General features: G+C 62.0%; 3 protein-coding genes across 3 annotated transcripts; 1 reads left to right on the top strand and 2 right to left on the bottom strand.

Annotated features, from left to right (window-relative positions):
• Positions 1 to 248: 248 nt before the first annotated feature.
• Positions 249 to 6,728, bottom strand: SORT1 (sortilin 1). The gene is made up of 20 exons (XM_034069861.1): positions 6,552 to 6,728; positions 5,919 to 5,978; positions 5,779 to 5,816; positions 5,576 to 5,678; positions 5,072 to 5,236; positions 4,865 to 4,938; positions 4,726 to 4,775; positions 4,397 to 4,527; positions 4,175 to 4,319; positions 3,768 to 3,923; positions 3,577 to 3,683; positions 2,923 to 3,025; positions 2,678 to 2,846; positions 2,413 to 2,603; positions 2,157 to 2,346; positions 1,284 to 1,400; positions 1,080 to 1,188; positions 896 to 1,002; positions 695 to 815; positions 249 to 590 (listed from the first exon to the last, which is right to left on the bottom strand). Exons 1-20 carry the CDS (start codon positions 6,726 to 6,728, stop codon positions 576 to 578), a joined length of 2,328 nt encoding a protein of 775 aa, XP_033925752.1. The 3' UTR covers positions 249 to 575.
• A 1,662-nt stretch (positions 6,729 to 8,390) lies between these two features.
• Positions 8,391 to 15,653, bottom strand: PSMA5 (proteasome 20S subunit alpha 5). The gene is made up of 9 exons (XM_034069860.1): positions 15,542 to 15,653; positions 15,378 to 15,444; positions 13,813 to 13,939; positions 13,082 to 13,149; positions 12,534 to 12,641; positions 12,391 to 12,449; positions 11,558 to 11,660; positions 10,475 to 10,561; positions 8,391 to 8,658 (listed from the first exon to the last, which is right to left on the bottom strand). Exons 1-9 carry the CDS (start codon positions 15,568 to 15,570, stop codon positions 8,581 to 8,583), a joined length of 726 nt encoding a protein of 241 aa, XP_033925751.1. The 5' UTR covers positions 15,571 to 15,653; the 3' UTR covers positions 8,391 to 8,580.
• Positions 15,654 to 16,251: 598 nt separating this feature from the next.
• Positions 16,252 to 19,486, top strand: SYPL2 (synaptophysin like 2). Its single transcript, XM_034069887.1, has 6 exons — positions 16,252 to 16,302; positions 16,600 to 16,671; positions 17,710 to 17,834; positions 18,151 to 18,352; positions 18,436 to 18,627; positions 19,358 to 19,486. Exons 1-6 carry the CDS (start codon positions 16,252 to 16,254, stop codon positions 19,484 to 19,486), a joined length of 771 nt encoding a protein of 256 aa, XP_033925778.1.
• The last annotated feature ends 4,550 nt before the right edge of the window (positions 19,487 to 24,036 follow it).

Genomic DNA, 24,036 nt, shown 5'->3' with positions numbered 1-24,036 from the left:
CACCAGCACTTGGGGGGGGTGTTATGGGGGGGGGGCCCAGTCTATATCATGACACGCGGCCCTATCGCGATAGCTATGGGACAGAGCTGAGCCCCCATTGCCCAATATGGGGGGGGTGTCACAGAAGCCCCCCCAGAGGATGGGTGGGAGGTGGGGGGGGGGGGGTTGTGGGGTGACCCCCCCAATAAAGGATGGATCCAGTGTCAGGAGCCTCTGCCCCCCCCCCCCCCCCAGGATCGGGCCCCCCCCAGCCCCTCCCTGCTTCAAGCTTCAATTCCTTATTGCTGCGTTTCCCTTGGCCACTGTGAGCTTGGGGGGGGCCCAAACCGTGACCCCCCCCCATGGGGACCCACACCCCAAAGCAGGGGGCACCCCATGGCAGCATTGCTTGGGGAAGCTGTGGGGACACCCCAAAGCTCATCCCCAGCCCCCCCCTTGTGGATACTGCTGGGGGGGCAGTTCCTATGACATAAAATAGCCCAGAGAAGGGGACAATAAAGAGCATCCCCCCCCCAGGATGGAGCGGGGGGGGTCCTGCCTGTGGCAGCATCTCTGTGTCCTCAGCATCAGTGCTGCTATTCCAAGAGATCCTGGAGGGGTTGGGATACGGATCCGTCACCCATTGGGGTGCCCCCCTTAGAGAGGACCCCCCCATAGACCCCTATGGAGGTGGGGATGGGGGGGGGGGGCTCACCTCATCGGAGTCATCGTGGTACCCAGGCTTGGGGGGCCCGGGGGGGCCCAGCACATCGATGGTCTCAGCATCATTGGCCTCCGCGTGCTGCTGCAGCACCGAGTAGCGCTGCACCAGGAACCTATGGGGCACGGGGGGGGGTGAAGGCAGGAGCCCCCCCCCCATGGGGGACACACACAAGGACCCCCCCATAGCGCTCACCTGCCCCCACACACGTATTTCTTGACCAGGAGCACAGCGATGGCCACGGTCAGGAGCAGCGCGGTGCCCACGGCCAGGACAGCGGCTGTGGGGCTATGGGGGGCGGCCTGCGGGAATGGGGGGGGCACCGTGACCCACAGTGCACCCCCCACATCCCATCCATCCCCATGATGGGGGCACCCACCAGCGGACTGGGGCTCAGCAGGTTACTGGTGCACTTCTTCTTCATGTCCGTCTCTTGCCGGGATGGGCTCTCCCCTCCGGAGCACTTATCCCCTGGGATCTTGCGGTACCTGCAGGGTTAGGGTTAGGATGGACCTCCCAGAGGAGCATCCTATGGGATGCTGGGGATGGGACCGGCTCTGTCCCCAATGGGGCCGTGTGGTACCCGCTGGTCCTGAGCAGCTCCCGGCGCCCGTAGAGGCAGAATTCCAGGTCGTGGCCCTTGAGCTCCGGCTGCTCCACACACTCCGAGTGGTTCTCGGGGCGGTAGTACCCGAAGTCACTGCGGGAAGAGGGGGAAAGGGGATGAGACCCCCCCGGGGGGCACGTGGGGGGGAAAGGAGGAGGATGCTGGTGCGAAATGGGGATGGGAGATGAGAGATGGGGTGGGAAAGGATAGGGGGTGATGGGAAGATGTTGGGAAGGGATAGGAAGACACATGGGGAGGTGGGAAGATGTGAAGGTGGATGATGCTGGAAGTGGGAAGAGTTGCGGAGGGAATGGGAAGACATCGGAGAGGTGGATAATGGTGGGAGGTGGGAAGATGTTAGAGGTGGGATTATGCAAGGATGGGATGATGCAGGGATGGGATGATGCTGGGATGGGAGGATGCCAGGATGGGATGATGCAGGGATGGGATGATGCCGGGATGGGATGATGCCAGGATGGGATGATGCTGGGATGGGATGATGCCAGGATGGGATGATGCAGGGATGGGATGATGCTGGGATGGGATGATGCTGGGATGGGATGATGCAGGGATGGGATGATGCCGTGATGGGATGATGCCAGGATGGGATGATGCAGGGATGGGATGATGCCGGGATGGGATGATGCTGGGATGGGACAACGCAGGGATGGGATGATGCAGGGATGGGATGATGCCCGGATGGGATGATGCTGGGATGGGATGATGCTGGGATGGGATGATGCTGGGATGGGATGATGCAGGGATGGGATGATGCTGGGATGGGATGATGCCAGGATGGGATGATGCCAGGATGGGATGATGCCTGGATGAGGCTGTTGTGGAGCCCACCAGAGGAAGTCCTGCAGCGTGCAGGGGCACACGGACGGCTGCTTGCTGACCACGTAGTCGCGGCCGTTGCGGCAGAGCGAGGACTTGCGCAGCCTCCGGTACTGCTCCTTGTAGCCCAGGATGCAGCCGTCACCGGGATCACCGGGAGCGCTGGAGTGTGCCAGCCAGATGGTGTAGTCCTTGTCCTCACCTGCGGGCACCGAGCTCAGCACCAGGATGGGACCCAGGCCCTGACCCCGTCCCCAGCAGCACTCACAGGCCCTGCTCAGCAGCTGGCTGAAGTCAATGGTGTACGAGACCCACTTGCGGAAGAAGAAGCTGCCCCGGAAGCCCCAGACACTGACAGTCATGGAGCGGGCGCCAGGCTCCGACGCCAGCCCCGTGAAGAACAGGGGCTCACTGGAGAACTGGTACCGGTACCAGCACTGCCCCTCGTCCGTGGAGAACCTGCGGGCATGGGATGCGCTCAGCACCGGGGGGTCCTCCAAGAGCACCCCCCTGCCCACAGAGCCCCCAGTTACTCAATGGTGTTGATGGGTTGGCTGCTGTGCTCCACGGCCACGATGAGGCCGCCTGAATCCAGGATGGAATAATGGTGAGGCCCCTCCAGCATCCGGGCCCACGTGTAGCCCCCATCGTCCGAGATGTACACGTCGGGGGTCATCACCGAGATGGCCCCCCCCACACTGCCTGTGGGGACATGGGGTCACTGTGGGGCCAGGACGGGGCTCTGGGGTCCCCATCCCTGTCCCGGTGCTGTGGGTACCGTGAGCGATGACGATGCCGACGGCGTTGGGCTCCGAGAGCGGAGCCATGGGCACGTTGAGCTTCTGGGAGATGCTGTAGGATGCATGGATGTGGAGGCTGCACTGCAGGAGAGAGGAGAACGTGGCCACAGGGACCGCAGGGGACTCGGGGAGCGACCCCAGGGCTCCCCCAGCCTGATCACAGCTTGTCCGGCAGCTCCATGGTGTGACCCACATCCCATGGTGTGACCCACATCCCATGGTGTGATCCACAGCCCCATGGAGGGATGCACAGCCCCATGAAGGGATCCACAGCCCATGGTGTGACCCACATCCCATGGTGTGATCCACATCCCATGGTGTGATCCACAGCCCCATGGAGGGATCCACAGCCCCATGGAGGGATCCACATCCCATGGAGGGATCCACAGCCCCATGGAGGGATCCACAGCCCCATGGTGTGATCCACATCCCATGGCGTGATCCACAGCCCCGTGGTGTGAACCACATATTCATGGTGTACCTGCAGCCCCACAGTATGCCCCACATCCCATGGTGTGCCCCACACCCTCAGCATCTCTGCTGGGAGGCGTGGGCTGCATCCCCCCATCCCTGAGGCAGGGGACCCCCGAGGGCCCCACAGCAGCATCCATAGGGCCAGGCCCCAGGCTCACCTCATCCCTGCTCTGGGCTGTGGAGTCACACGAGGTGTTCTTGGGCTTGCGCAGGGGCACCCACTGCCCCCCCCGGTCAAAGGTGATCACGGACTGGATGGAGTTGTCTGCATTGGGGGGCAGGAGAAGGGGTCAGGAGCATCCCAGCATCCCCCATCCCGGTCCTGCCGCAGCCCCAGGGCTGCACCCACCCTCGGAGAGGACGCTGGTGATGAAGATGCCGCGCAGGGAGGTGATGTTGGTGAAGTCAGTCTCCCCTCCGGTGGTGGTGTAAAGGTGTCGCTCCAGGGACTTGGAGTAGACGATGCCGCGGTCATCCGAGGTGTAGATGGTGCCGAAGCCGGTGTCTAGGGCAGGGACACAGGGGTAAGGCTGAAGGACGGGGGGACCGGGGGGTGGTGGAGGAAGAGGAGGAACCCCTGAAGGCCACAGGCCCTGCCCCAGCAAGGAGCTGCTCAATGGGGATGCTCCAATGCAGTGAGCCCCACATCCCTATGGGAGCAGCTCCCGGTATCCCTGTGGGAGCAGCTCCCGGTATCCCAATGGGAGCAGCTCCTGGTATCCCTATGGGAGCAGCTCCTGGTATCCCGGTGCTCACCCCCCGGCTCATCCACATGCATGAAGACCAGGTCGTCGTTGGCAGCCAGGATGGAGTAGAACTGCTCGTGCCCCACGGATGGCAGCTGGGCCATGTTCCAGCTCTCCCCCTGGTCCAGGGAGACGTGGATGCGCCTCGTGGTGCCCTGGGGGACGGCAGCAGCGTCAGCCTCACTCATCCTCACCGGGATGAAGGCTCTGGCAGCGGGGGGGGGACAAGGACCTGCTCTGTCAGAACGGAGGCGAAGAGGAAGCGACCCCCGAGGCCGAAGGAATAGATCCTGGTGCCGATGACCTTGAAGGAGGAGCCCAAGTCCGAGGTCTTCTTGAGCTCCAGGAAGCCCAAGTCAGCTTCTTGAGGAGAAGGGACAAGGATGGAAGAGCCTGGAGATGCCTCCAGCTTCAGGAGCCACCACCGGGGCTACGTCCCCCCCATATCCCGACACATCCCTCCCTGTATACCAACACATCCCTCCCTGTATCCCGACACATCCTCCCCAGTATCCCAACACATCCCACCCAGTGCTGACTCCAGGCATGGGCAGGACTTACTGCAGGAGTTGTTCAGGAAGGTGGTGAAGAAGATGGTGCCATCCGGGCCCCTGGGAAGGGAAGGACGGGAAGGGAAGAAGGGATGTGGCACTGGGAGCACTGGGATACAGGGATGGGGGGGGGGGGGTCCCTCACTCACCACTTGGCCAAGCACACGGCTCTGTGGATCAGGACCCATTTGTGCCCGAAGTCCCTGGAGATCCAGAGCCCGTTCTGGGGATGGGGAAAGGGATTTGGGTGAACCCCCCCCAAAGCCACATCCCCATCTCTGGCCTTCCAAGCCCATTCCCAGCCGGGCACCCTCCAGGCCCAGCATCCCTATGGAAGTGGCCCCATCCTGGCTCACCTCGGTGCTGAGCGCCAGCAGGCAGTCAGGGTCCCGTGGGCTGTAGCTGAGCTGCACCAGAGGCTGGAAGGGCAGATCCGTCTGGATGAAATTCCTGGCAAAATCCATGGAGCGGAAGATGCGGCTCCCGCGGCTCCCGACGGAGACATCCCCTGTCAGGATCACCTGTGGGGGGAGCCATGGCCATGGGGTATGGGGACCCAACCACCCAGCCCCACCCTTCCCATCCCCACCCTTCCCATCCCCACTCCCACCTTTCCCATCCCTACATTTCCGATCCCCATTCCCACCTTTCTCATCCCCATCTTTCCCATCCCCATTCCCACCTTACCCATCCCCACTCCCACCTTTCCCATCCCCACCCTTCCCATCCCCATCCCCACCTTTCCCACTCCCACCTCTCCCATTCCCACCATTCCCATCTCCATTCCCACCATTCCCATCCCATCCCCACCTTTCCCATCCCCACCTTTCCCACTCCCACCATTCCCATCCCATTCCCACCTTCCCGGAGCTGCCCGGCCCAATGGCCACCCCGAACTCGGTGCGGATGTAGGTGTTGTTGATGAGGCCGGAGATGTCCACGAAGGTTTTCCCATAGTCCTCACTGGAAGGCAGGGAGCACACGATGGGAAGCAGGAGCAGGGAATGGGGGGGGGTTAGGGTTAGGGTTAGCTGCTCACACCCCTCCATAGGGTCCCACTCACCTCCGGTACAGTTTGGATTGCCCGAAGCTCAGGATCACCTGGAATGGGCAGGATGGGGACAGGTCACCCCATCCACTTCCCATTGTTCCCTATGGAAGTGGGGACCCCCCCCCCCCCGACCCTGGACCCACAGTGCTCACCCCAGTGCTGTCACCGACCCAGGACAGGGACACGGAGCTGCTGAGATCATCGAAGATGCACTGAGAGAGAAAGGAAGGGAAAAGGGGGGGGGAGGAGGGGAAAGAAGTCGGTGTTGGTGTAACCGGTAACCGGAGCCCGCCCTGATCCTGATCCCGATCCTGATCCCGGGAACGGCGCCAGCGCCGCGGTGTCCGTGAGTACACCACGTACTGCCCTTACCGGGGGTGTGCATCCCGTGGGATCCGGGATGGGAAGGGGGTATGGGGGGGTGTCTGTGCCCATCCCATAGGATCCGGGATGGGAATGGGGTATGGGGGTGTCTGCGCCCATCCCATAGGATCCGGGATGGGAATGGGGGTATGGGGGTGTCTGTGCCCATCCCATAGGATCCGGGATGGGAATGGGGGTATGGGGGTGTCTGTGCCCATCCCATAGGATCCGGGATGGGAGGGGGGGTCTGGGGGTGTCTGTGCCCATCCCATAGGATCCGGGATGGGAAGGGTCTAGGGGGTGTGTGTGTGCCCATCCCATAGGATCCGGGATGGGACGGGGGGTCTGGGGGTGTCTGTTCCCACCCCACAGGAGGGGGTTCCTGCCCCCCCGGCTCTCCAGGCCCCTCCCCGCTGCCTCACCTGGTGTGTGTTGTTGCCGAGGGCGGCCGGGACCCCCCTGAGGCCGGTGCAGGCCTCGGCGCCCGCCGGGGCCCCGGAGCCGCCGCGGGGGTTCCGGTGCCGGCCCCGCAGCCCCGGCCCCGCCGCCATGGCCGCCGCCAGCAGCACGGTGAAGGCCGCAGCCCCCCGCGGGCCCATGGCGCCGCCGCCGCCCCGCTCTCCCGTCCTGCCGCCGCTGCCCGCCCCTCGCTCCCCATTGGTGGCTCGCGGAGCTGAGCCCCGCCCCCTCGCCGCGCCCCCGGGCGCTGGTTGGCTGTGGGAGACGCCGCTCTCGGCAGAGACACGCCCCCTGTACCACGGCGTGTCAATCACAGCCCTTCTCCTGCTCTGATTGGTTGATACGGCAGAGGCGAGCCCGCCCTCTCTCCCTTTTGACCCGGCGCTCTAATCTACCTAGCGACAGCTTTCTGATTGGTGGAGCGGCGAGGGGAGGGAGCGAAGCGATTTTCTGATTGGCTGCAGACAGGCCTGGCTGCCCCAGTTCGGGCAGCCGGTACCGGCAGAGCCGGGGGCTGCGGTGCCCGGTGATGCTCGGTGTGGGTCAGGCCCCCCAGCCCGTTCCCCAGTGTCCATGCGGGCCGGGAGCCGAGGCTCTCCCCGTGCAGGGAGGGATCAGATAAGGAACACAAAGCCTGGATTTTCCCGTCCCAAAGAGCCGGTTCTATGGGATGCTGCCACCGGGACCGGGAATAAAGAGCTTTTGTGTGGCTGAGGACACAAACAAAGCCGGAGCAGCAGCAGGGTCACCCCATCCCAAAGGGACCCCAACAGGGCCCTGAGGTGAGCCAAGGCTTCAGAGCAGGGCTGGGACCAAGGGTGGCTGTGGGGATGAAGCAGGAGGTGCCTGGTGCTGGGTGGTGGCCTGGACCTGCTGGATGTTCCAGCCAGACGAGCTTCCACACCTCAGATCCACGGCAGGAATTAGGCACAGGGCCATGGGCAGAGCCGATAAGGATGCCAGGGAAGGGTAGAGCCCATCCACGGGGTATGGGTGACCTTTACCACCTGTAGGTAAGGGTTGTGTGGTCAACCTGGACCATGACATCCGCAAGCTCCAGCTTGTGTCCTTGATTTGTTAATGCAAAGAGGGGAAACTCACAGCAGGAATGGGAGAGGAGGGAAGAACTGAGGTTATCCAAGGGCTGATCCAGCCGGGAAGACCCAGGTTCCCTTCCCACATCCATCTGGCAACAGCAAGAGAGGGAGTCATGAGGAGGTAACAGGGAGAGGCTGGTGGGTACAAGTGTTTGCTGTGAGCATTTGGCTCCTGCTCCAGTGGAAGGTGTCCCTGCCACAATGGAACTGGATGAGCGTTCAGATCCCTTCAACCCAACCCATTCCATAACTCAAATCCCAGCTTATTCCCTTCTCCCTTCAGTTCTCTGATGCTGTTCCAAGGATAATGCTGGGGAACAAGAAACAAAACCACCACACTCAAGTGGATGAGCAGCAGTTTCCAATCCAAACACAAGTGCCCTCAAACCTGAGCAGGACCTGCAGCAGGTGACAGGCAAGGGGCTGCACCACTAACCCCAGCCCTGGTGGGCTCAGCTCTATCAGGGGTATGGGTATTCCCAAGCAAATCCCAAGCCCGGTTATGGATCTCTGCCCTGGGAAGGAGTCAAGCTCCAGCTCAAGCCTTATGGACAAAACCCATGGGAGCAGGACAAGGGGGGATGCACCAAACTGCTCCAAACCCGGCTGAGCTCACGTGAAGCCACCACGAGAGGGAGACTTGGCCCTGCTTTGGGCAGAGATGATGCCCTGATTTCAGCTCCCACCGCTCCCAACAGCCCAGGGCAGAGTAACAAAAGGCTTTATTGTCCTTCCCTCTCCTTACAGACATTGGGTATGTACAGGAACAGTAAAAAACCCTCCAGAGCCTTCTCTGCAGAGCAGCCCCAGCAAAGAGATCCCAGGGAGCGGAATCCACTCAGGTCACTTGGATTGCGGGGGGGGGAATGAACCTTGGGGGGAGTCTTCTTCCTCTTCAGATATCCTTGATGACCTCTTCCAGCTCCTCCTTCGTGTACATGTGGAACTTCATCCCGGGCTCCACCGTGGCGAGCTGAAGGGAAGGAGCAAGGGGTTAAAGCAGGGAGCAGGCAGCAGCTGTCCCTGCTGCCGGCCCAGCAGCAGCATTCCAGCCTGGAACACGCTCCGGGATGCCCCAAAATAGCTGCTGGCTGCACAAATAGCTTTGAATTGAGTCAGGCTCCTCATAGGAGCAGCATGGGGAAGAGGAGGGGATGCAGCTCCCCATGGGCCTCAGCGGAGGCCTCTTCTGCAGTGACCAAGCAAGGGGACACATCCTGCCCTTTGTGATAGCCAAGGGAGCACGAGGGGTGCTGGGTGAGGAGGAGAAGCTCATCACAACCTCACTCAGACCCCCATGTGCTGCTGCAGCCCTAGAGCAGGAGCAGCAGGGCCCTACAAGAGCTTTACTCAACCATCCCCTCCGAGGGAAGTAACTCATTGAGAGGCATCACATGGAAGCTCCTGGCTTCTGCTTCCAATGGATTTAACTCTCCTGTGACCACACTTGGCTTCCAAATGGAGCCCTCCCCCAGGAATAAATACTCCAGAGCACCACATACTTGTACTTGCCACCAAGCAAAGCAGCTCCTTCCAGGTTTCCAGCTCAATGGGACCTTTTACACCTCAGCATTCTCATCCCCAACCCCGAGATGATTCCTCACCATGGGAAGGGCACAGTTAAGCCCTGTTAAACAGGGCCATGACATCAGGATACTGTACATGCTCCTGTGCTCTGTGCTGCAGAGCCCTGGGGCTGGGCAGGATGGAGCTGGGAGCAGATCCAGGTTCCCAGTGTCCATCCCACCCAAAGGAAGCTGGGTCCTGCAGTCAGGAAGGGTCCCCACAGCAGCATGGGATGAGGGGCCCACATTGAGGCTGTGTGGGGAACAGGTTTCCAGCGCTCAGAGGGAAGGAATGGGAGCAGAGCAGCTCAGGAGCTGGAATGCCACGAGCTGGCACCGTCCAGTGGCTCATAACCTGCCTGGAATAGAAGCAAACTCTATCCTGCAGCCTTGCTCATCATCCAGCCACTACCACCAGCAAACCGAAGGGGTTTTACCTTCCCTGCCTTATAAAGGAGCATTGCTGATGAGGAGCAGGGCTGCAGGGACCAGGTTCCACAGCACCAGTGGGGATGTGCAGAGCCAGAGGGCTCAGGACAGGCTGAGCTCAGCTGAATGTAGGCAAAGGGGATGAGGGGCAGCACGTTCCTGCCCAAGGCTTCACCTCAGCGGGGCTCCTGCCCAGCACATTGTTGGCCCTGACTCAGGACTCAATATAGCAAGTCCAGAAGCTGCAGAATTCCCATTGCTTCTTGTGTTACAAGGAGCAGGGGAAAGGGAATGGCCAAAGCTGGGGAGGAAACAGCCGAGCGGCACCACAGGGCTCTAAGGTCAGAGGGCTCCAAGCCACAGCCTGCACCAGAGAGCTCCAAGCCTGAGCTGCTCCTCAGCACGTTCATAAGGGTCCTGCAATGGGTTGGAAGGGACCTTAAAGCTCCTCCAGCTCCAACCCCTGCCACAGGCAGGGACCCCTTCCACTGGAGCAGCTGCTCCAAGGCCCTGTGTCCAACCTGGCCTTGAGCACTGCCAGGGATGGGGCAGCCACAGCTTCTCTGGGCACCCTGTGCCAGCGCCTCAGCACCCTCCCAGGGAACAGCTTCTGCCTCAGAGCTCAGCTCAGTCTCCCCTCTCTTGGGCAGGTTCAAGCCATTCCCCTTGGCCTGTCCCTCCAGGCTCTGATGCAGACCCTCCTCTGTGCTCTCCAAGACACCCCTGAGGCACTGGCTGCGCAGTGAGGAAGCCAAGACCTCCCCAGTGCCTGCCCCACACCCCAGTCCCAGTCACCTCAATGTTGGTTGCATTCAGCTTCTCCTCCATTACTTGTTTCAGGATGACCAGGGAAGATTTGATGGCTTCTTTCAGTGTCATAGACTGCAAAACAAAGCCCTGGCTCAGTGATGGCATCAAGTGCTTGTCCCTTCAGCAGTGACAAGGCGCTCCCAAAGCCTTTAAGCTGGTCCTGGCAGCAAGTTTCAATGCTTAGCACATTATTGACAGCATCCACAAGAGATCAAAGCTGCTGCTGGGGCAGGATGGTGACAACCACAGCACAGTGACAACCACAGCACAGTGACAGCCACAGCATGGTGACAACCACAGCACGGTGACTATGCCTCTGGCAAGCCTCACAGCTGGGCACTACCACCCTATGGTCAGGATTGGGCCATGAGGGGCTGGTTCTCCCCACCAGTTCCTGTCTATCCCCCCCTTTCAAGGAGTTCTGGAAAGCTGGATTCCCTCTAATGGTTTATCCATGTAAATCCCTATGTGAGGGGGAAGACGAGGCTGGGCAACAGGCAGAGAGTGATGGTATCTGTGCTTGCAGAGGGTTAAGGGAGCCCAGAACTGGAGATGTTCTGCTATGAAGAACTGAGGTTCTGGGCTGGGGTCTTCGGAGCATCACCCTCCTCAAGCATGGAACAAGCAGCTCCCTCCTTATGGAGGGAAGAAAAGGCTCCATTTAACACCAAACTGGAGCCACTGTGGCCCTGTGAAGGCTCAAATGCAATGGGTTAAGGGATGTGCTGAGACAACACCACTTGGCTTTCGTTCCTCACGCTTCAGGCTGCATCCATCCCTCCCTCCCTAGGCTGTGTCATCCATCCCTCCCTCCCTAGGCTGTGTCATCCATCCCTCCCTCTGTGTGTACAGCACCAAGTCCTTCCTTGACGTGCTTTGCACTCACCCACGGGAGCAGACCCAGCCCTCCCCTTGCAGCAGCAGCAGAGGGAGCTGCTGGGTGCACTGCAGGGATCCTCCCCTCCGGCAGCTCAGCACCAGCACCAGCAGCCAGGCCACAGCACCAGGAGAGGTGTCCCCATCAGCCCTAGGGAGGGCAGCGGCTCTGGGAGCTCCTCCAGCCTTTACCTTGTGGTACACTTCCTGCAGGGAGCTCTGAGCCCCCTCCGAGGCGGAGCCGATGGCTCTGGCATCGCACTGCACAAACGTCCCGGATGGATCCATGTGGAACCTGCAGGGACAGGAGGAGGTGAACCCAGCCCAGCAGGGATGCACCACACAGTGCCAGGCAGGCAGGGGAGGACAGGGCTGGCAGCAGCCTCCTCCCTCACACCCCATGGCCTTGGGGGGGCCCTCAAAACCTCACAGGCACCCAGAGGAGCACCCAAGGGTCATGTGCTGGGAGCCTGGATGGAGACCTTCAGACTCCTGCCACTGCCCTCCATGCTCAGGGCAGAGCCGTTTCCCTCTTGATTTCCCCCAAACCCTTAGTCAATAATCCATCAAGTTTTCCCTTCTGCTCCATGGGGAGACCTTATTGGGTTGGCCCTGCTGAGCCATTCCCCTTCCAGGGTCTGAAGCACAGGAGGAGGAGTTCGGGTTACAGCACCTCCCTAAGGAATGCTGCTGCAGGCTCCATGGATTATGTTACTGGTGGCAATGCTTCTCCTTTAGGGAAAGGTAAGAATAAACTGGGGATGAGGAGAGCTTCAACAGCTCCCTCCCAGCCAGGAATCAGGGTGAAGAGGAAGGATTCCGGGAAGACAAGGGGTCAGCATCAACCCTGTGCTTTGAAGGGAAGGGCTGAAAAGCATTAATGGACACATCTGGTCCTTAACGGGATAAACCCCAAGTGTTTGGGATGGGAAATCCCAGAATCAAGCCATAAAGATATCCCAGGAAGCTTTGGGAGAGGCTTTAGCATTCCCAGAGCTGCCCTGGCTGCAGAGAGCATCACTTACAGCTGAGGTCCCTTCTCATCCACTCCTCCAAAGAGCAGCGCGACCCCGAACGGACGAGACTGCAGCAGGGAAGAGGCAGCAGGTCAGGGCAGAGGCAAGAGACCCCCCCCCCCCCCAATGCCAGGGCACCCCCAGCCCCTCACCATGGCCCCTGGGTCTGCATCCTCCTCCCCAAACTGCAGGGCCAGGTTGGACACGGCCTGGGTCACACTCTCCACCGTCATGGTCTCGTTGTAGGTGAACCAGTGATTCTGTGGGAGAGATCCAGGACAATCCGGGTTTAACACCTCATCCCAAACCACAGCCATCCGGGATCGCTCACACAAAGGGCTGGAGTGATGCGAAGCAGCCACAGGCAACTCCTCTTGGCCCCTCCAGCCACAGGAGGGAAGCGCCAGGATGGGAGCAGCTCCCCTTGGGATGGCAAGCACAAGGTCAGAGCTCTTCACCCCAGTTCTCCAGCGGGTGGGAAAGGGCTGACATGTAGGAAACCTCCCAGAAGAGCCTTTACTGCAGCACAGAGCTGTACCTGAGGCACTGAGGAATGTTCAGGTGCCACAAGCATCACCAATACAAGTCAAAGCCCCCGTTCCCCACCAGCTCCTTCCCTGGGATGCTCTTCCCATTCCAGAGACTTCCAAGATGCCCCCAGACTGGTGCTGCTGGGTTAAGAGAGGGAACCAAGCCTCACCTGAGTCTCCACTCTTGCTTTATCGATGAGAGTCTTTGCATCAGCTATGAGGCCACTCATGGCACACCCTGGAAGCAGAGAGGGAGAACCTGGATCATGTCACTGGTTAGCAGGGATGTCTCCGTGGCTGCTTGGTGGAAAAGAAAGGAGGATGGATCCCAATGGATCCATGGCTGGGATGGAGGAACCCAACAAGAGCTGCAAGGGGAACTCCTCAGTGCCCCCCATGGCAGCTGATGCCCCACAGCTTTAGGGATGCAGCACAAGCACATGGCAGGAGATGAGGCCCCACATCAGCACCAACACGAGTGCTCTGGAGCAATCCTGCTTTCCACACCTGCTCATGAGCCCGTTGTGGGCCCCCCCTCAGGGTGCAGGATCCAGGCTGGCATTAGTGCTCCATGAGGACCTGGCTTCACATCAAACCTGCTGCAGTAATTCTCTGCCATCCAGAGCTAAATTTGGGATGAGCTCTCATGAGGGAGGTCAGTGAGGCCGGGGGGGGGGGGGGGGGGGGGGGGGGGGCAGCTTCAGCTGCCTCTTCCTGCACCTCAAACTATGTCCTGCTGGCCTGGAGCCTGGAAAACCGGCATTCCCACTCCCATTCCCAGCCCTGAAACCAAGCTCCTGATGCTCCCAGGAGACAAAGTCTGGTACCAGTAGCCCCAAAAGGCAAGGGGGGGTGAGGGGTGTATGAGAGGAGCCCCCAAAGCTCCTTTCCTCCTCCTTACCTATGTGGGAATCGATCTCCACGATCTTCTCAATGCTGCTGGGCTCCATGAGCGGGGAGGTGATCCTCTTCTCCACAGCCAGGCACACTCCCTCCGAGGTCTGGATCCCGATGGCTGTGGAGCCAAGCTGGAAAGCACCACAGGGTCAGCATCACACATCCCCCCCCCCCCATGGAAGCAGTGCAATGCTAACTGTGACTTGCAGGTGATGTGTTTGGGAGGCAGAAACCCAGCCATAAGATGCTCCACTTTGCACAGCGGACTTGAAATGTTGGGACTTGGAGAAGGAAACTGGGAAGATTCAAGTGTGGTCATTCCCAGAGCATGGAATGGTTTGGGTTGGAAGGGACCTTAAAGCTCCTCCAGCTCCAACCCCTGCCACGGGCAGGGACCCCTTCCACTGGAGCAGCTGCTCCAAGTTCCTGTGTCCAACCTGGCCTTGAGCACTGCCAGGGATGGGGCAGCCACAGCTTCTCTCACAACAATACCTCTGCAGTCACATCCAGCATCCCTTCTTCTTTGGGATCTGTGCACAGCTCCCAGTGCTGGGAGCAAGGTAGAGGCTGGAGATGAGGCCACTGGTAATGGTACCTGCTCCAAGTGCTGGTGTTCCTGTGGTAAACCTGATTGTGGATACCGGGATGCTTGGAAGAAAAGGTGTTAATGTGAAGAAAGAAGCCCAAGGGAGTGGTGTGGATGCAGTCAGAGGTAAGGCTGTGCAGTGAAATCCTCCTCTCTGGCTTTCAGAGTTCACTTCTGCCTTGCACAGGAGGATTCACAGGACTTTAAGGTGTCAAAACTGATGTTGCTCGGGAAGCAATGAATGATGGATGACTTCAAAGAGGAGCCCATGGAGCTGCTGCGAGGGCTGGAGCAGCTCTGCTCTGGAGCCAGGCTGAGAGAGCTGGGCTGGGGCAGCCTGGGCAAGAGAAGGCTCCTGAAGGGGAGACCTGAGAGCAGCTCCAGTGCCTAAAGGGGCTGCAGGAAAGCTGGAGAGGGGCTTGGGACAAGGGATGTAGGGACAGGCCAAGGGGAATGGCTTGAACCTGCCCAAGAGAGGGGAGACTGAGCTGAGCTCTTAGGCAGAAGCTGTTCCCTGGGAGGGTGCTGAGGCGCTGGCACAGGGTGCCCAGAGAAGCTGTGGCTGCCCCATCCCTGGCAGTGCTCAAGGCCAGGCTGGACACAGGGGCTTGGAGCAGCTGCTCCAGTGGAAGGGGTCCCTGCCCATTGGAGCTGGAGCAGCTTCAAGCTCCTTCCAACACAAACCAGGCTGGGATTCCATGCCTGATCCCACAATTCCATCATTCCGGAGCAGGCCCAGGAACGCTGCACGGGCCCCGAGGCACCCGCACACAGCAGCTCCTGGGCCTGAGCCCTGCTTCATCCCCGTCAGGGCACAGAGAGGGGCTCATTGCCATGGCTGGGGCTCTGCCTCCTCACCCCATAGGGACAGGATTGGCTGTGGGGGGGGAGCTCAGCAATGACCCCTATGGGGAGCCCAGCGCCCCACGGCCGCCCCCGCGGCACCAGGCCCGGCGGAGGCCTCCGAGCAGCCGCTTCCGTACCTTGATGGCCTCGATGGCATATTCCACCTGGAACAGCCTCCCCTCGGGCGAGAACGTGTTCACCCCCCTGCGGACGACAGCGGAGCGGCCTGAGCGCTGCGGGCCCTGCGGCCGGGCCGGGGCCGGGGCCGGGGCCGTGACTCAGCCGCAGGCCGGGCACTTACCGGTCGTACTCGGAGCGGGTCAGGAACATGGCGGCGGCGGTGGGGGGGGGTGGTACCGGAGCGGGGGGGGCGGGACCGGAGCCGGGACCGGAGCGCGGCGCTGCCCTCACCGGGGTCTGCACACACCGCTTCCTGTCGGAGCCCCGCCCCCGCGACACGCTTCCGCCCGCGCCGCTCGCTCATTGGGCGGCGCTGCGAGACGAGCAGCCAATCAGAGAGACGGGAGGGCGGGAGGGGAGGGTGGATGAGTGGGGTTGGGAGAGGGGCGTGGTCATGGGACTGTGGGCTAATGGGCGGGGCTAGAGAGCAGGGGGCGGGGTCAATGTGGAGTGGGAGGGGTCAATGCGGAGTGGGCGGGGCCAGGCGCTGATGGACGGGGCGGTACCGGCATGGGGGAACCGGCGCCGGTACCGGGAGGGCCCCGGGGGGGGGGGACAAGAGCGGCCCCGGCCGCAGGCACCGGGTCCCGAGCACACAGCCTCGGTACCGGTCACAGCGGGGATCCCCTCCCGCTGCCCCCCCCGGTGGCACACGGAGGTTAACGGGGGTCGGACGGACACAACGACGGGAGCTGCCCGGCCCTCGGGGGCGCTGCCGGGGGCGGGGCGGTGCTGCCCGCCCCGGGGGCGGTGGGGTTCCCGGTGGCGGCTCCGACAGCGGAGCGGTGCCAGCGGGCGGCGGAGGCAGCACCGACCGCCCCCGGCCCGGCCATGTCGGACCCCGGCGTCCCCGCCGCCGGTGACAAACCGCCCCGGCTCCAGGTAGGGCTCCGGTGCCCGGGGCTGCCTCCCGTCCGTGGCCCTGCTCACGTCCCCGCTGTCCCTGTGCAGCCCTCGCTACCCCGGGGCCGTACCCGGGGCATCCCCCGGTGCCCCCGAGCAGTCCCCCCGGTGCAGCCGCCCCCGACCCCCTTCCTCCGCCCCCCCCGGTGCAGCCCTTCGGTGCCCTGAAGCTCCCCCCGCCGCTCCCCCGTAGCCCCCCTCGGTTCCCCGCTGCAGCCCCCTCGTTGCGGCCCCGGTGCCGCCGGTGCCCCGGCTCCCGTCGCTCTCTCCCCGTAGGACCGCATCCTGACCGGGGTGCGCTGGGGCCGCCTCCTGGAGCCCCTCGGCTTCATCAAGGTGCTGGAGTGGGTGAGTCCCCCCCGGTGCTTCCCCCCCCATCCCGGCCCAGGACCCTCCCGTCGGGCACAGCCCCTCCGGCACCCCCACATTTGGGGTACCCCATTGCTTCCCTACCCCCCCCCCCGGGGTGCTCGAGGGGTGCGGGGGCCACGCAACCCCCCCGGTGACCTTGAGCCGGTGGCTTTAGCCGGGGGGGGGGGGGGTGGTCGGTGACAGGGGGGTGCCGGGTCCCCATCAGTGCCATGGGCGCGGGGGGCAGCGGGTGGGGGGGTTTGGGGGTGCTGGGGGTCAGCGGGCACCAGGAGCGGGGACCCCAGGGATGGGGGGAGCCGAGGGCCCCCCGGCCCCGTCCCGGCCGTGCCGTGAATGGCTCCGGATTGGGTTTCATGGTGGCATTTGTGCAGCCGGGGGGGGCTGCGCTGCGGTGCCAGCAGGGAGGAAACTGAGGCACGGGAGGGGGGGCTCAGCCCTGGGACCCCTTTGGGCATCCCCCACCCGGAGGAGCTGTGCCAAAGGGGGGGGGGGGGGGTCCTTTGATCCCAATGCTCTCTGCTTTGGATACTCGCACCCGGCTGGCACTTGGCAACCGCTGTGTGCCAAAGACACCCCGACCAGGAGGAAAATCCCTCGGGATGGCCGCCAACATTCCTGCTTCCACACTTGCACCGTCTCCCATTCCCACTGCCCATCCCCTCGGTGTCAGGGCTGCTCTGCTTCCCGGCTCTGACCCGAAAACTGCTTGGGAATGGGGATTTCCTGGCACAATCCAGCTGGAGGAGAGACCACCTTGGTGCTGAGGGATGGGGAATGGCAGGAGGGGACAATGGAGATGATGATCCCATAGATCCCACCATAGGGATGCTCCTGCTTTGCTGGAATCCTGCTCCAGCGCCTTGCACCCTGCTTAAAACGAAGGGATGGGGGGATCCTTGTCCTTGCTGGAGCATCCATTGAGCATCGGGGGACCCCCAATTGGATGCACCCCACCCCGGGGGGGGGGGGTCCCCGTGATGTGGGGCCCCCCGACCCGCTCCTTCCCTCCCGCAGCTCTTCGCTATCTTTGCCTTCGGGGCCTGCGGCTCCTTCAGCGGCGAGACGGGGGCGACAGTGAGATGCGATGGTGACACCAAGGAGATGAGCGTCATCTCCGTCCAGTTCGGGTACCCCTTCAGGTGAGGGGGCACCGAGCACGGGGACCCCCACCCCGGGGCCCACCCGGCACCCACAGCGGGTGCGGGGTCTTTGGGTGCTGGTACCTGCATGGGTCCTATGGATGCTGTGTCCAACTGAGGAGCTCCAGCACCGGAGCTCTGGGAGCATCAGGGATGGAGCTGCTCCATCCATTAACCACACTTTGAACCCCTTCCCTTGGCCACCAGCTCCATGCTGGGACACTGGAGCACGGCCCAGCGCTGGTCCCTGCCCTCCACCCCCCCCAGTGCGGTTCTTTAGGGACTCATCCCCCCGGTCCCATTCCCGTTATCCCAGGTTATACCAGATCCCATTTGAGATGCCAGACTGCGAGGGCGAGGGGGGCACCCGCACCCTGCACCTCGTGGGGGACTTCTCTGCTCCGGCCGAGTTCTTCGTGACCCTGGGGGTCTTCTCCTTCCTCTACACCATGGCAGCTCTGGTGCTGTACCTGCGCTTCCATTCCCTCTATGGCGAGAACAAGAAGCTCCCATCGGCGGTAAGGCAGCCGCATCCCTCGGGATGGGGATCCCTAAGGAGCAGAGTGGGATCAGGGCCGCGGCTGATCCCGGTATCCCATAGGATTTCTGTGTCACCGTTTGCTTTGCCTTCCTATGGCTGGTGGCGGCGGCTGCGTGGGGCAAGGGGCTGAGCGATGTGAAGGCAGCCACGAGGCCTGGCAGCTTGACGGCAGCCATGGCCGTGTGCCAGGGCACCGATGTGGTGTGCGGTGCCGGTACCACCCCGGCTATGGGGCTGGCCAACATCTCCGTGGTGAGCACCGACGGCAACATGTGTGCAAGGGTGTTCATGTGTGTGTATGGGGGAAGGCAGAGGGAGAGTGTGGGGCTTGTGGGGGGGTGAGGGTGTGCACACGTGTGCACATGTGTGAGGGTTGGGGGTATAGGGGGTGTGTGACCATGTACACACGTGTGAAAGGCATGGGGCACATAGGGCATGTGTACACGCAAGAACATGCATGGGGGATATAGGACATGCATGGGGGATATTGGACATGCACACATGTACACACACACACATGCACGGGGTACATAGGACATATATGCACATGTACACACATGCGTGGGGTACATAGGACATGCACACATGTACACACATGCACAGGGGGTGCAATGGGATGCACGGAGCACAGGGGCTGCAATGGGATGCACGGGGCACAGGAGGTGCATGGAGCACAGGGGGTGCAATGGGATGCACGGGGCACAGCGGGTGCAATGGGATGCACGGGGCACAGGAGGTGCATGGAGCACAGGGGCTGCAATGGGATGCACGGGGCACAGGGTCTGCAATGGGATGCACGGGGCACAGGGGGTGCAATGGGATGCACGGGGCACAGGGGCTGCAATGGGATGCACGGGGCACAGGGTCTGCAATGGGATGCACGGGGCACACGGGACACACGGGGCACAGGGGGTACCTCTGCCCCACGCCCCCTGCGCTCCGTGTCCGCTGCCCCACGGGCTCCTCTCCGCTCCCTCCGCAGCTCTTCGGCTTCCTCAGCTTCTTGCTCTGGGCCGGTAACTGCTGGTTCGTGCTGCGGGAGACGCCGTGGGGGGCACCGGCTGCGCCCCGGGACTCCGCGGCCGAGCAGGGAGCCATAGACAAGCAATAGCACCCCCGGGGTGCCCCCGAGCCCCGGGGCCTCGCGCCGGCCGCCAGCCCGGGCTCGGGGCACCGCCGGCTGCTATGGGGGGGGGGACACGGACACGGAGCCCGCAGCACCCGCGGCTCTATGGGGCCTATAAACGTCCTGGGTACCAGCTCGGTGTCGTGTCCTGGCAGCCGCAGGGGGGATGTGCGGTCCGGGTGTACATAGGGAGCTGTATAGGGGATGTACGGCCCCTGGTGTACATAGGGAGCTGTATAGGGGGATGTACGGCCCCTGGTGTACATAGGGAGCTGTATAGGGGGGTGTACGGCCTCTGGGTTGCTTTATACAGGCACATATACACCCCCCTGGAGTCCCTGCTCTGTGTAAGGAGCTCTCTATAGGGGTTTATACTCCCCTGGGGGTCCTGGGAGCTTTATGGAGGGGTCCTTCCCGACATTAGGGTTAGGGTACCCTCAGTCTGACATTATGGCTGGGGTGCCCCCTGCCCGACATTAGGGTTAGGGTACCCACTTTCCGCCATTAGGCTTATTGTCCCCCCTTTCCGACATTAGGGTTAGGGCCCCCCCCCCCCCCCCCTTCCCGGCATTAGGGCTAGGGTGCCCTCTTCCCGCCATTAGGGTTAGGGTGCCCTCAGTCTGACATTATGGCTGGGGTGCCCCCTGCCCGACATTAGGGTTAGGGTACCCCACTTTCCGCCATTAGGCTTATTGTCCCCCCTTTCCGACATTAGGGTTAGGGCCCCCCCCCCCCCCTATCTCCGACATTAGGGCTAGGGGTGCCCTCTTCCCGCCATTAGGGTTAGGGTGCCCTCAGTCTGACATTATGGCTGGGGTGCCCCCTGCCCGACATTAGGGTTAGGGTACCCACTTTCCGCCATTAGGCTTATTGTCCCCCCTTTCCGACATTTGGGTTAGGGCCCCCCCCCCCCCCTATCTCCGACATTAGGGCTAGGGGTGCCCTCTTCCCGCCATTAGGGTTAGGGTGCCCTCAGTCTGACATTATGGCTGGGGTGCCCCCTGCCCGACATTAGGGTTAGGGTACCCACTTTCCGCCATTAGGCTTATTGTCCCCCCTTTCCCGACATTAGGGTTAGGGCCCCCCCCCCCCCCTATCTCCGACATTAGGGCTAGGGTGCCCTCTTCCCGCCATTAGGGTTAGGGTGCCCTCAGTCTGACATTATGGCTGGGGTGCCCCCTGCCCGACATTAGGGTTTGGGTACCCACTTTCCGCCATTTGGCTTATTGTCCCCCCTTTCCGACATTAGGGTTAGGGCCCCCCCCCCCCCCCTTCCCGGCATTAGGGCTAGGGTGCCCTCTTCCCGCCATTAGGGTTAGGGTGCCCTCAGTCTGACATTATGGCTGGGGTGCCCCCTGCCCGACATTAGGGTTAGGGTACCCACTTTCCGCCATTAGGCTTATTGTCCCCCCTTTCCGACATTAGGGTTAGGGCCCCCCCCCCCCCCCTATCTCCGACATTAGGGCTAGGGTGCCCTCTTCCCGCCATTAGGGTTAGGGTGCCCTCAGTCTGACATTATGGCTGGGGTGCCCCCTGCCCGACATTAGGGTTAGGGTACCCACTTTCCGCCATTAGGCTTATTGTCCCCCCTTTCCGACATTAGGGTTAGGGCCCCCCCCCCCCCCTTCCCGGCATTAGGGCTAGGGTGCCCTCTTCCCGCCATTAGGGTTAGGGTGCCCTCAGTCTGACATTATGGCTGGGGGGCCCCCTGCCCGACATTAGGGTTAGGGTACCCACTTTCCGCCATTAGGCTTATTGTCCCCCCTTTCCGACATTAGGGTTAGGGCCCCCCCCCCCCCATCTCCGACATTAGGGCTAGGGTGCCCTCTTCCCGCCATTAGGGTTAGGGTGCCCTCAGTCTGACATTATGGCTGGGGTGCCCCCTGCCCGACATTAGGGTTAGGGTACCCACTTTCCGCCATTAGGCTTATTGTCCCCCCTTTCCGACATTAGGGTTTGGGCCCCCCCCCCCCCCCTTCCCGGCATTAGGGCTAGGGTGCCCTCTTCCCGCCATTAGGGTTAGGGTGCCCTCAGTCTGACATTATGGCTGGGGTGCCCCCTGCCCGACATTAGGGTTAGGGTACCCACTTTCCGCCATTAGGCTTATTGTCCCCCCTTTCCGACATTAGGGTTAGGGCCCCCCCCCCCCCCCTATCTCCGACATTAGGGCTAGGGGTGCCCTCTTCCCGACATTAGGGTTAGGGTGCCCTCAGTCTGACATTATGGCTGGGGTGCCCCCTGCCCGACATTAGGGTTAGGGTACCCACTTTCCGCCATTAGGCTTATTGTCCCCCCTTTCCGACATTAGGGTTAGGGGCCCCCCCCCCCCTATCTCCGACTTTAGGGCTAGGGGTGCCCTCTTCCCGCCATTAGGGTTAGGGTGCCCTCAGTCTGACATTATGGCTGGGGTGCCCCCTGCCCGACATTAGGGTTAGGGTACCCACTTTCCGCCATTAGGCTTATTGTCCCCCCTTTCCGACATTAGGGTTAGGGCCCCCCCCCCCCCTATCTCCGACATTAGGGCTAGGGGTGCCCTCTTCCCGCCATTAGGGTTAGGGTGCCCTCAGTCTGACATTATGGCTGGGGTGCCCCCTGCCCGACATTAGGGTTAGGGTACCCACTTTCCGCCATTAGGCTTATTGTCCCCCCTTTCCGACATTAGGGTTTGGGCCCCCCCCCCCCCCTATCTCCGACATTAGGGCTAGGGGTGCCCTCTTCCCGCCATTAGGGTTAGGGTGCCCTCAGTCTGACATTATGGCTGGGGTGCCCCCTGCCCGACATTAGGGTTAGGGTACCCACTTTCCGCCATTAGGCTTATTGTCCCCCCTTTCCGACATTAGGGTTAGGGCCTCCCCCCCCCCTTCCCGGCATTAGGGCTAGGGTGCCCTCTTCCCGCCATTAGGGTTAGGGTGCCCTCAGTCTGACATTATGGCTGGGGTGCCCCCTGCCCGACATTAGGGTTAGGGTACCCACTTTCCGCCATTAGGCTTATTGTCCCCCCTTTCCGACATTAGGGTTAGGGCCCCCCCCCCCCCCTATCTCCGACATTAGGGCTAGGGGTGCCCTCTTCCCGCCATTAGGGTTAGGGTGCCCTCAGTCTGACATTATGGCTGGGGTGCCCCCTGCCCGACATTAGGGTTAGGGTACCCCACTTTCCGCCATTAGGCTTATTGTCCCCCCCTTTCCGACATTAGGGTTAGGGCCCCCCCCCCCCCTTCCCGGCATTAGGGCTAGGGTGCCCTCTTCCCGCCATTAGGGTTAGGTTGCCCTCAGTCTGACATTATGGCTGGGGTGCCCCCTGCCCGACATTAGGGTTAGGGTACCCACTTTCCGCCATTAGGGCTTATTGTCCCCCCTTTCCGACATTAGGGTTAGGGCCCCCCCCCCCCCTTCCCGGCATTAGGGCTAGGGTGCCCTCTTCCCGCCATTAGGGTTAGGGTGCCCTCAGTCTGACATTATGGCTGGGGTGCCCCCTGCCCGACATTAGGGTTAGGGTACCCACTTTCCGCCATTAGGCTTATTGTCCCCCCTTTCCGACATTAGGGTTAGGGCCCCCCCCCCCCCCATCTCCGACATTAGGGCTAGGGGTGCCCTCTTCCCGCCATTAGGGTTAGGGTGCCCTCAGTCTGACATTATGGCTGGGGTGCCCCCTGCCCGACATTAGGGTTAGGGTACCCACTTTCCGCCATTAGGCTTATTGTCCCCCCTTTCCGACATTAGGGTTAGGGCCCCCCCCCCCCCTATCTCCGACATTAGGGCTAGGGGTGCCCTCTTCCCGCCATTAGGGTTAGGGTGCCCTCAGTCTGACATTATGGCTGGGGTGCCCCCTGCCCGACATTAGGGTTAGGGTACCCACTTTCCGCCATTAGGCTTATTGTCCCCCCCTTTCCGACATTAGGGTTAGGGCCCCCCCCCCCCCCTATCTCCGACATTAGGGCTAGGGGTGCCCTCTTCCCGACATTAGGGTTAGGGTGCCCTCAGTCTGACATTATGGCTGGGGTGCCCCCTGCCCGACATTAGGGTTAGGGTACCCACTTTCCGCCATTAGGCTTATTGTCCCCCCTTTCCGACATTAGGGTTAGGGCCCCCCCCCCCCCCCCTTCCCGGCATTAGGGCTAGGGTGCCCTCTTCCCGCCATTAGGGTTAGGGTGCCCTCAGTCTGACATTATGGCTGGGGTGCCCCCTGCCCGACATTAGGGTTAGGGTACCCACTTTCCGCCATTAGGCTTATTGTCCCCCCTTTCCGACATTAGGGTTAGGGCCCCCCCCCCCCCCCCTATCTCCGACATTAGGGCTAGGGGTGCCCTCTTCCCGCCATTAGGGTTAGGGTGCCCTCAGTCTGACATTATGGCTGGGGTGCCCCCTGCCCGACATTAGGGTTAGGGTACCCACTTTCCGCCATTAGGCTTATTGTCCCCCCCTTTCCGACATTAGGGTTAGGGGCCCCCCCCCCCCCTTCCCGGCATTAGGGCTAGGGTGCCCTCTTCCCGCCATTAGGGTTAGGGTGCCCTCAGTCTGACATTATGGCTGGGGTG

The sequence above is a fragment of the Melopsittacus undulatus genome, chromosome 16, assembly GCF_012275295.1.
Source record: "Melopsittacus undulatus isolate bMelUnd1 chromosome 16, bMelUnd1.mat.Z, whole genome shotgun sequence".
NCBI classification, from domain to species: Eukaryota; Metazoa; Chordata; class Aves; order Psittaciformes; family Psittaculidae; genus Melopsittacus; species Melopsittacus undulatus.
The sequence above is the reverse complement of the archived record's forward strand: the minus strand, read 5'-3'. Positions and strand labels throughout refer to the sequence as shown.

Excerpts from the sequence above, each read along its gene's own strand:
- SORT1 (XM_034069861.1), bottom strand. The coding sequence starts at position 6,728 with ATGGGCCCGCGGGGGGCTGCGGCCTTCACCGTGCTGCTGGCGGCGGCC. Across the intron at positions 3,924-4,174 it reads GCATGTGGATGAGCCGGGGG|ACACCGGCTTCGGCACCATC; the intron begins GTGAGCACCGGG and ends TCCCTGCCCTAG. Across the intron at positions 1,189-1,283 it reads GAGCTGCTCAGGACCAGCGG|GTACCGCAAGATCCCAGGGG; the intron begins GTACCACACGGC and ends CTAACCCTGCAG.
- PSMA5 (XM_034069860.1), bottom strand. The coding sequence starts at position 15,570 with ATGTTCCTGACCCGCTCCGAGTACGACCG. Across the intron at positions 12,642-13,081 it reads AAGCAAGAGTGGAGACTCAG|AATCACTGGTTCACCTACAA; the intron begins GTGAGGCTTGGT and ends TCTCTCCCACAG. Across the intron at positions 11,661-12,390 it reads GATGAGAAGGGACCTCAGCT|GTTCCACATGGATCCATCCG; the intron begins GTAAGTGATGCT and ends CTGTCCCTGCAG.
- SYPL2 (XM_034069887.1), top strand. The coding sequence starts at position 16,252 with ATGTCGGACCCCGGCGTCCCCGCCGCCGGTGACAAACCGCCCCGGCTC. Across the intron at positions 16,303-16,599 it reads ACAAACCGCCCCGGCTCCAG|GACCGCATCCTGACCGGGGT; the intron begins GTAGGGCTCCGG and ends CTCTCCCCGTAG. Across the intron at positions 18,628-19,357 it reads GGCTGGCCAACATCTCCGTG|CTCTTCGGCTTCCTCAGCTT; the intron begins GTGAGCACCGAC and ends CTCCCTCCGCAG.